The sequence below is a fragment of the Gymnoscopelus braueri genome, assembly GCF_963280865.1.
Source record: "Gymnoscopelus braueri genome assembly, chromosome: 4".
Classification (NCBI taxonomy): domain Eukaryota; kingdom Metazoa; phylum Chordata; class Actinopteri; order Myctophiformes; family Myctophidae; genus Gymnoscopelus; species Gymnoscopelus braueri.
Genome location: NC_137605.1, coordinates 5200813 through 5212197, shown reverse-complemented (window position 1 = coordinate 5212197; position 11385 = coordinate 5200813). Strand labels below are relative to the sequence as shown.

At 40.1% G+C, this 11385-nt stretch overlaps 1 protein-coding gene across 1 annotated transcript; it reads right to left on the bottom strand.

Annotated features, from left to right (window-relative positions):
• Positions 1-4826: 4826 nt before the first annotated feature.
• LOC308084533 (phospholipase ABHD3-like) lies at positions 4827-5767 on the bottom strand (the record flags this gene model as incomplete). The annotated part of the gene is made up of 1 exon (XM_080427199.1): positions 4827-5767. The coding sequence occupies exon 1, from the start codon at positions 5751-5753 to the stop codon at positions 4827-4829; it is 927 nt and encodes a 308-aa protein (XP_080283325.1). The 5' UTR covers positions 5754-5767.
• Positions 5768-11385: the final 5618 nt, after the last annotated feature.

Sequence of the window (11385 nt, the reverse complement as noted above, 5' to 3'; positions counted from 1 at the left end):
GATTCACACAAGCACAGTAACAACATTATCCAAGAGCCTTTTCAGCATCGGTGGCAAAACGTCTACTGTTTCTTTTCAATCTTATCACACCTTATTGTCTCCGCCAGGTCACTGCGAAACTGTGCACACACACTCCCTCGATGCCAATTCAGAACCTCTGAATTTTTCAGATTGGCCTGTTATAGCAACACCAGGAGGCCGATTTGTGCAAAACGCATTTTTTTCTACTACTCCTACAGATTTTGTCCAAACATCACACAAATCGGTACACAGTATCTCTAAAGTCATGTGATCAACACGGATCTGTCCGATTTCCCACATTACATCCTGATTGCCTAAGATTGCCTTCCAAAGTTTGCAGGATTGGTTAGTTTTGAACAAAATGCTTCAAATCATGAACGCAGCATGCAATTTCAGTGACATTTTGCACGCCTATTCCCACTAGGCCGAGGAAGAAATGCCACCCTTTTCACATTGACCTGTTATAGCGCCACCAGCAGGTCTAATTTAGCAAAACACATTTTTGGAACAAAATGCTTCAAATCATGAATGCAGTGTCCGATTGCCGTAAGAAGGAATGGCACCCTTTTCAAATTGGCCTATTATAGCGCCACCAGGAGGCCACAATAACCTACCTGACCTGGCGGAGACCTGTGCTCCGAGAAGCACTTTTTCTAGTTTTACCTGTGTTCAATTCACAGATATCCTTGAAGCCTACATGACTCGAGTTTGAACAACCTGACAAATCCCTCCTTCACAATCATTCTTGGCAGGCTAACAGTTTTAAGCCTAATGACCCTACCCGAAGTGAAGGGGGGGAAAAAGGAAAAGTAATGTAGTGTTAACTTTTAATGTCTGCTGCTGATTAATGTTCAACTAACATGTTTCTCCTATATGCATCCACGTGTTTCCTAAGAGCTGTATTTTGACCAAAGCCTTTTCTCAAGTAAAAGTTTTTATTACAGTGTATCGGTAATACAAATCTTTTCATTCAGACTGAACAAAACTATGCTAAATTTTAGATTTTAATGAAAACCCCACAAGAGGACCTAGATTAAACATTTACTCTTTGATATGTTTAAGGGAGGAAAAAAAAGAAGAACAAAGAAACATTTCTCGGCATTCACGTCATTCTTGGAAGTTGACTGCATTAATAAGTTATCTTTCTAGCTCCCATTCAAACATTGAGAAATACAAGCAGCATGAGCTACAATAATTATCTGTCGTATCACCATTAACTGCCACACGCTACATAACAAACACATTATGTACTCTGGCAGCTGTTGCGTCATCCTTCGCAAAACAAAAAAGTCTACAATTGGGGGAAAATATGGAAATGGTAAATGTGCCTCTTTTGTGCCTTTTTATAGGCATCAAAGTTGTTCCTTAGGTTATATAAGCTGTGTTATTAAAAATTAATATGCAGCGCTGCTGCAAAAACATATCGCCACTGCATGATTCTATTGCACATTCATTTGCTGGTGCCACAGTCCTAAAACCAACTTTTCAAGAGAGCCATCAAGGTCTTAAACGAGAAACCAAACGCATACCATCATTGTAGCATTTTGTAAAAGTATCACTTTTTAAGCTTTGGTCAAATCCATTAATAAAAAACTTTAAAAAGGTACAATACATTAAAATATTCAATACACAACACAAAATCCCTTTATTCATACACCAGGAGCTTTCTGTTGCTCCAAAATTGACTACATGGACTAGCACAGGAAGAGAGACACTGGACGTGGCACTAGGTCACACATCAGAGGGGACTGCGAGGTCCATCGTAGGCACACCACTTTTGGACAGAATGTCCTCTCCATCAAGGGAATGCCTACGATGGACTATAGTCAGGGTATATTAGCAGAAAAATGTCCAATCTTGGAATAAATTCCTTACCAAAAAAAATCTTCACCAATGTGTTTGTAAAGGTGTCTAGTAACACATCTCACAAAGACTGAAATGCAGTTTCCCTAGGAGAATTTTTGACAGCTGCTGAAAGTTGGGGTACCCACCATAACCTTATGCAGGGAAAAACATATTTTTTAATTCTGTTTTAAGTAGCATGTGAGGGGGCAAGCTAGGGTGTTTTTATGATTCTGAATCCATTGCAAGCATTTGTTTTGCACCAAAACCACTCCTTGGGCTAAAAACGGCCCAATCTCAATGGGCTTTTTACACAAAAAGTATACCTGGAAAAGGATGGCTATGGCCGTTTTTAGCCCAAGGAGTGGTTTTGGTGCAAAACAAATGCTTGCAATGGATTCAGAATCATAAAAACACCCTAGTTTGACCCCTCACATGCTACTTAAAACAGAATTAAATTTAGATTTTTTTTTCCCCGCATAAGGGTACCCCAACTTTCAGGAGCTTTCACAAATTCTCCTAGGGAAACTGCATTTCAGTCTTTGTGAGATGTGTTACTAGACACCTTTACAAACACATTGGTAAAGATTTTTTTTGGTAAGGAATTTATTCCAAGAGTTTTTTAATATCCCCTGACTAATAGCCTCCCAGTCACTCTTAAAGATGGGGTGCCATGATATTTTTCAACCCTAAAACCTGATCGTAAGGATTTTTTTCAACAACAAAAAAGTGTACAGAAATTGTTAAAATTATGTTTTTATGTGGACACGCCTCCAGTTCATTAAGTATACCTGGTTCTCACCTTAGCACCTCCTCCACCACCTTAGCACCACCCACCTGTCCTTGTCCCTCCTCCTCCTCATGCCCACACCTGTTGTGTTATGATAATGAGGGGGAGGGTATGGCTTTGTGATGTCACTAAAGCGCTGTTTCTCTATTGGCACGTTTGACCCTCAAGGTTTCAGCCTCCAGGAAGAAACTCCAAATAGTCAGAGAAGACATAAAACACCATAAAAACATCACCGGGGGGCTTTATGAAGTTCTATCAACCTCATAGACACATGAAAAACAGAAAAAGTGCAAAACCATGGCACCACCTCTTTAAGGGAAAGCCCCACCTTGTGTACTTTTAAAACACAACTAAAACAATGTTTAAACATGTCTCAAACATGTAACTATTGATCATTTTTAAATCTTAGATGTGTTGTGATAGGTTTGCAGGTAGTTTGTAACGTTGCCACTGTGGTATATTTGTATGTTCGACTACGGATGGAAATTAGGTTCTAGCTAAATCCAGTATATTTAGAAGCCTGTGTATTGATTAAAATGTTCATTAATGTGCACTGCCCCGGATATAAAAAAATTAAGAAAAAAAGAAAGTTAACAACCCAGAACAAACCCTAAAAAAAGCTACTTTACAAAATGACAGAAAACGTAGGACTGAATGTGCAGCTAGTTTCAGTCACCAGAGTAGACCAATACAACAACTGTCCCTGAATTAAGATGTTAAATTGACACTACAAATACAGTAAGACAGAAACAGAACATGTGCTACACAGATGAGTCTTCATGTGCAACGGAAAATGTGTTACACAGATGAGTCTTCATGTGTATCTTTAGAGAACAATTTCATCAGTTCTTTCATATTGCAATATTCATTAATCACATGAGCATTATTAATACATCTATGGGAGTGCCGTGACTCTCAATGGCTCTGGACGTATCAATGGTGTACATCTCCAAGTGTGGGCGGGGTTTCAGCTAGTGATTATTCATAAGCTGGTCCACCTGGCTCTCATTGACTCCAATGTCTTCCAGTTTCGGCTGCAGTTTGCCACCCAGTGCAATAAATCTGCCAGCTGGAATGGCTGGATAGAGAAAATAACTGTGGCGTCCTTTCCTTAATTTACCTTCATTGAGGCTTATAAGGAAGTGGATTTGAGGCTTATAAGGAAGTGATTTTCAGGCCTGCACAGCTGAAGGCCAAATACACAGCAGTCAGTTCATTGGGGGGGTTCCTTTAATCACCAGAATCTAACCAAATTCTTAGGGTTCTAGGAAGAACCAAGAATCAAAATATATCGCCCAACAAAAATGTACAGGTGAAAGTTATGGCCACCACAATTTGATGTACAGGCCCCCTGAAAAGTAGGCGTGGCCGATTATATGACATGGGAGTCATTGTTACTAAAATAGTTGGAATGGATAGCACCCCCAAAAACCCATAATTAGTTCTTATTGCTACAAAAATCTGATAAACTAACCATGTATTATATACATATATCATATATATATATATATATATATATATATATATATATATATATATATATATATATATATATATATATACACACACAGACCTTTCCCCCTTGTATGTGTAGTGTGGATAGGGGTCATTTAGTGATTAATCATCATCAAATGTCATGCATATAAATAACATTATATATATCACCAGTTTACCTGTTATTAATATAGATCAGTCTCATAAACTCTGAAGGATTTAAAATTCTTGACTGAGGCAGGGACATAGATCATCCAGCAATATACAAAAGACAAACAGCTTTTATTTCTAATCAAGGAAGTTTATTAAGTAAAATGCATATGCCATGCATAGGCAATCTTAATGTTCAAAATACAGCCATACAAGATGTCATTTCTACTATGGTCCCTGATTAAAACTTTATGTGCTAAATATGGTACAGTGGTAGCCAGTTGAGATCCTCACGTTGGGTACCCACCAGATAGGTACCTATCAGGTACCCATCAAAACCACACCCCTCTGGGGGTGTGGTTTTGCCTTGGAGGGAGGAGTTTAGCATTATTTTTTCCCCCACCGTGCAATACAGTAAGTGGACAGTGTTACGGTCCCCACACAGTGCGACAATAAACCAATGGCTCGAAGTGGAGACCCCAACATAAAATGGACACCAAACAATTTGCAAAGATTTAAATGTTCTTTATTACTTCCCACAGTGGAAATGAGGAAACAAACAATATTTGTAACCAAACATCCCAGAGGTGTAGCGTTCGTCAAACTCACGGATAGTACGTGCCTTCATCACATAATCAATGTCCACCACCTTCTCCAGGATCTTCCTGTGCCTGTTAATGGCACGACACAGGTTGCCAGTGAGGTGTCGGTTAAATAGCAGCCTGTTGATGGGTTCTTCCAGGGAAGCTGCTGACTGCAGTGCGTTCCAGCTGACGGACATGGTGAGGCCTGCCACCAGGCCAGAGTCGCTGCCCTTACGGGCCAGATAGTTCAGCAGCAGCATGCCTCCCAACGATACACCCGCACCAAACAGAGGTGCTTCTGGGAACAGTTCCTTGACATGAAGAACCACACTCTCTAGATCTGAAGTGTCAGCTGCACAGAAGGTGAGGGGGGTCAGCAGTTCCTCCCCTCCAAAGCCTCTGTTGTTGAATACCACACATCTGTAGCCTCGTTTCGTAGCTTGCTGGACAGCGTGGAGCACATAAGTCTGACGACTGTTGCCCGTTAGGCCTGGGAGGATGAGCACGGTGGGGCGAGTCGACGATTCTGGATAGGATACGCTGGTACCGTTGTCCACCCAGTCTAGAGAGATCTGACCACCGTCAGATGTGCGTATCAGCTCATTTCGATAGGTAACAGAGGGACTGGACTTGATGACAACGCGGACCAGGGTTTGTAACCGGCCTCCCCAGCACCAGGGAGTGGGGCGGAAGTGTTCAGCCACAACAGGGCAGTACTTTTGCAGGAACGCACGGAAACCATCACCACACACCAGGACAGGGGTCTTGATATTAGGCAACGTTAAAGATGTGATTCTCTTCGACTCTTCTAAGCCTCTGATCTGCCCAGTCCTTGAAACAACCTTAAACGTTAAGGGTCGTATGTTCATCATGGCTTGTTTATCTTTCAGCTCATTACATTACAGTATGTAGTCTCATATCTATTGGTTTATTTAGGCAATTTGTCAATGTTTTGTCAACATTTATTCCTTTACATGTGTTCACATGCATTACATGCAAACACAATATATATATTTTTTCTTTTAATAATAATAATGGCTCAAAATATATATATGGCTGAAGTGGTTAGTGTGTTCTGTAATTTTGATAAAAATCTAAGTAACTAGTAACCAAACTTTTCAAATAATTGAGGGAGAGAGAAAGAGGGAGAGGGAGAGAGAGGGCGCAAGACAGAGAGAAACACCATTTGAGGTAGCAGGGGAGGGGGAGGTTTAACTATCACATCTTTTCCCTGTCAACAGTCAGCCTGCAGTGGTCGACTTGTGTGTGTGTGTCAACTGCTCAGCTCTAGTCTCTCTCTCTCTCTCTCTCTCTCTCTCTCTCTCTCTCTCTCTCTCTCTCTCTCTCTCTCTCTCATGCGCATTGACTGAAAGCAGTGATTCGACCGTGGAACTCTTGGAGTTAAATTAACACTGATAAATAAGAGTGACATTTTAACAGTATAAACTCTCAATGAAGAAAATAGATGATGGCGATATTATACAGTTTAGACTGATGATAGATTCTTGGTTTACCTATGATCCTAGATTATTATTTCTATATGCATTTGAAATTACCTCGTGTTTACCTTGCCTACTGTACTGTAAATCTCTCTGGATTAAGAGCATCTGATAAATGCCTACATTGAAGAGAGATTACGCTACAGGCTAGGGGCTATTGTATACAAAATTTACATAACCTGTTTGGCTTTGACACCCCACACAGTCCAACTGGGGCCTACTACTCCTTGGAAAGTCAGAGATAAAAAAAATGGCAGCTCCCAAAGCTGCCTTCTGAGAGCAGTAACTAGTAACTATAGCCTACTAGTCTGAGCTCATCAATCCATACATTCCAGCCAGGGCCCTAAGGTCCGCTGATCAGTCCCTACTGATCGTCCCAAAGACCAATAAAAGGACCAGGGGTGGCCGCGCTTTTGCTGCTGCCGCCCCCACACTTTGGAACGACCTCCCTCTCCCCATCCGTTCTGCCCAGTCCATTGGGGTTTTTAGATCCCTCCTAAAAACCCACTTATTCTCTTTGGCTTTTAATTGTCCTTGATCTGCTGCTATTGTGTCCTAATAATGCACTGTATTTGTCTGTGCGCCAATGGGCGCTTATTGGTGCGTTGATGCTTCGTTTGACTCAACCCTGTACAGCACTTTGGTCAGCTTCTGTTGTTTTAAATGTGCTTTATAAATAAAGTTTGATTTGATTTGATTTGATTAGTCAACTAAAAGTAACATTTCAATAAAATGCATTATAAACTACTTTCCGGCACAATTATATTGTTTTGGAATGTGAAACAGAGTTAAATGAACACATGAGATTATAATGTACTAACTAACTAAGGACCCCAATTTAAACAAGCCATATGGCTTGCTTGGGTTTTTTAATCCTATTTAGTCGACCTTGTATTTGAACTGTACTTTCATGTGCTTTTTGTCTGCAAACTTCTAAATAAAGTCAAGGTTTCAGACAATGACATGCAAATTAACTTTAGCACCTTGGCCATGGGCTTTGTTTGTCTTGAAGCGAGTAGCGGTATGGAAATTAAAACCAGATGTCACCCGGCATGTCAGCCGAAAGACCAATTGTAGGTCATTGTGGGCATACACCCATAAATACCATCCGGTCTCAATCCCACACGCAACTCGGCTAATTTTTTGAGACGAGACCCTCTGCTCAAAAAGGGTTTTATCGAAGTTACGATTGAGAGACAGACATATGTCAAACTGTCCTTCACTCGCTGGCGTTTTGACAGACTCAGTTTATCTGTCAACTTCTAAAGATCACGGATCCACTGAACGTTTGCGACTCGGCCGATAGCTTTCAAGGAAATGAGTTAAGTTTTGGCACAAGTGCAAAAGTCAGATTCGTCCGGTCAATACTTGGGACCACTATTAATAACTCAAGGTGCTAACAAAATCACTAGTTTGGTCCTTGAAGCAAACCACCCGTGATTTATCTTTTAGTGTCCCGTAGCCATAAAGAAGAGGAGGATGGGGAAAGCGGCCATCCTTATGTTTATATCCCACAAAGCCACAAAAGATACGAGACCCAAACGATACATGTCCTCAATACAGCGTTAACCATTCATTATAATAATACTGTCATTAAGGAGACGCACGTTTAGCCTTCAGTATCGATAACTCGTCTCCGGTAACTTTCCAATTTCTTCGTTTCACTCTATTTACCGTATGTAAGCAAATAATTCAAGTGGTCTCAAATCTTTATACTGACACACCGGTACCATTTTTCTCCTCCCTAGCTCGGCCTTCTCTGGTCGCTCGCCCTTTCAACAGTTATGAAAGAGATCAAAGATATAAACTATAGTTTCCCCCTATTAGTTTATGAATAAGCAACAGCTCCTGTCATCTACTCCCGTAGTAATCATGAGGTGTGATTTATGTATCAGTAAATGCGTGAGAGGATGCGTGTGCAGCCATGTGTGTTGCGTTGTGACTTACCGTCTCATTCCAGGGCTCTCGTGTAAAAACTTTTTATAAGGTATTTATTTCTCTCGGTAGAAATCAATTACACGGTACAGGTAGATATGTAAAATAAAAAATATATACATCGAAAACCCTCAAAATAGAAAATAAATGAAAAATGGATAAAAATATGTTTTCCACTATTAACTAGAATAATTGGTATAAAAGCCAATCATCCCAGAGAAATGTCAGTCATAAGTCAAAAGTCAGAATAAAGTCAAAAAGAATTAAAAATGGGTTTTCCATCAAAACCTTTGAATATGTTCAGAGTCCCAACGAGTCAATATCAAAAAATCAAAAAAGTCCAAAAGATCAAAGTATTGAAATTTTTCTAAGTGTCGCCGGTCAGGGGCTGACCGACCGTATATCAAATGACCTTGTCCTCCGCCCTCTCTTCCTCAAAAATGACCCTCTATTTATACCAGAATAAGGGAAAATCCCAGGGAAAACCCAGGGTCAAATGGGTTCGGACACAATGTACTTTTATGATTCACATGTCATTGTCACATGTATACAGGTGTCTCAGTCACTTTAAGCACGTGTGGAACTCAAAACTCCTTGTCCTTGAAAAGGGACTTTCCAATCTTGCACATGTCTCATACAGGTGGCAAAGGGAGTTCATCTACCGGTCACTTCAACTCAGTGACCTCTGGTGCACGACATCTTTCACAAACTATAGCTAAATAGTCATATTTCTTGACTTACAAGTTAATACATATTTTTGGTAAACAATAATATAATCCCATATACAGGTGATTAAATATTTGTTATATGTGTGTATGTGAACACCAGTGTTTAAAACCCATATTGATTTAAACATTTTCTATCCCTTCTCCAGGCAGGCTATTTTCTATGAGTTTAAACTGTGGTATACTTCCCCAAGCCTGGAATGACAACCTACCCCAACCTAACTAGATTTACGATTTAGGTTGGAGCTTAGAGAGAGAGTAAAAATGGGAGAGCTAGCATCACTTTAAATTGTCGGGGGGATCTATCGCTAATGAGACCCCCACCTTTGCAGACCCTGTTATCTGCTATTAGATGACAAGCCTCATAATTTATTACCCTTAGTAGAGGCTCACAGAGAGAGAGAGAAGACAATGGTAGAGAGAGCTGCACTTTGTATAAGCGGGGGAAGCAAGAGCTAATTAGCCCCCACCCACGCTAGCCTCTCTCCTCTCTGTGTGTCTCTCTCTCTGTATGTTCTTGGGCAGAGAGGCTTCCCTTGTTTACCAAATCATAGATATTATGTGAAATGAGTGTATTCATCATTAACATAATTTTACTCCTAACTTTCAACAGTCTCAACCAAACTTAGGCCATCACAATGGACATACATTAACCACTTCAGCCCTATACACATTTCGGCCATTTGAAAATAGCCGATCTACAAGCTCACAATGCGTCGCGATGTGACACATAGTGAGCTTGTAGATCTCCTATTTTCAAAAGATTTGTAGACATTTTATACATTTGAAAAGTTGTGAAATGGGACATTCTACATAATGAGTACTTTCTACTTACCAATACGTTTGTACTTCAACTCAAGTAAAGTTTTATTTCCTGACTTTTACTTGTAACAGAGTATTTCTACTTTGCAAAAGCAAAAGAAAAAAAAGCTAATTTAGTCCGGCTGAATCAGCCTGGAATCGAACCCGGATCGCTAAATTGATAATATATAGAGCACCGAAGTCCTGACGTCACTCGTTCATCCCCAGGTTTGCGGAAGTAATTTCTCTATGGAGAATAACATTGGGTCATCTTAGAATCGTCTCATATAAGCATTGTGGTCCAAAAATAAACACTGCGTGTCGGCGTTATTGTCAGGGAGGAGGTTCTGTATCTTTTATGATAGTCAGTCACTTATATTTGATACAGTCTGTTTCTGGCGAAAATGTAACTAATTCGGCGGAAGTAACATTAGCGTTTTCTCACCGTCAGTTGATGCTTCATATCCATAAGCGTCAACCCGCCGGGGTCATTTGTTTATTTTTGGAACACAGTTCTTATTTGACGCGATATTAAATACGTCTATGGGATTCAGAACGGGGGTGGAAAACTGCGAACCAGGTAGACAAACAAAGGATGTGTAAATGACGTCAGACTTCGGCGGTCTATAGCAGGGCTACTCAACTTAAGATGGCTCAGGGGCCACTCAGCAAAATACCAAAAGTCCAAGGGGCCGCAAACTAAAAATGACAGTCCTATTTTGGATTTTTCGATTTTGTAACACACACTACGCATTGTTATTGTTATAAGAAAATGTACATTTTGACATCATATTCTTTTCAATGTACCTGTTTATTTTGTGTGTATGTCCAGTGGCATCAGTTCAGCAAAGTAAGGTATGGCAAGGTTAGGGTTGCCAACTCCCAGAGATTGAAATAAGGGGGTCAAACCCCCCAAAAAACCCGAAATGCATAGAAAACTATGCATTATACCTGTAACAATTGATGTTTGTTTTTGAAAAAAAAAATAGCAACCCATATATATATATATATATATTTTTTTTTTTTGGTTTGACCATGAGGGGCCGCCAAGACGCTGCGTTGGGGCCGCATGCGGGCAGCGGGTTGAGTAGCGCTGATATATAGCCTTGACCACCAGGCCACTGCAGACTGACCATTGAAAAGGGAAATATGTGATACTTAAACCTACAGTACAAAATCACACAGAAATGTACAAAATATAGCAGATATACGAGCTCACAGCACGCCACTTCGTGCCACGATGCAAGCTTGTACATCAGCTATTTTTTTGTCTCCCCCAGTTTTGGAAAGTAACTAAGTACATTTACTCAAGTAATGTGCTTAAGTACAATTTTGAGGTACTTTTACTTTACTGGAGTATTTAATACTTTTACTTCTACTCCACTACATCTCAGAGGAAAATATTGTACTTTTACTCCACTACAATTAAATAAAAACTTTTGGTTACTACTAGTTACTTTGTAGATTTTGATTACAATTACAAAACACACAAACCACTTCAGCCCTAAATATATTTCAGCCGATTGAAAATAGCAGATCTACAA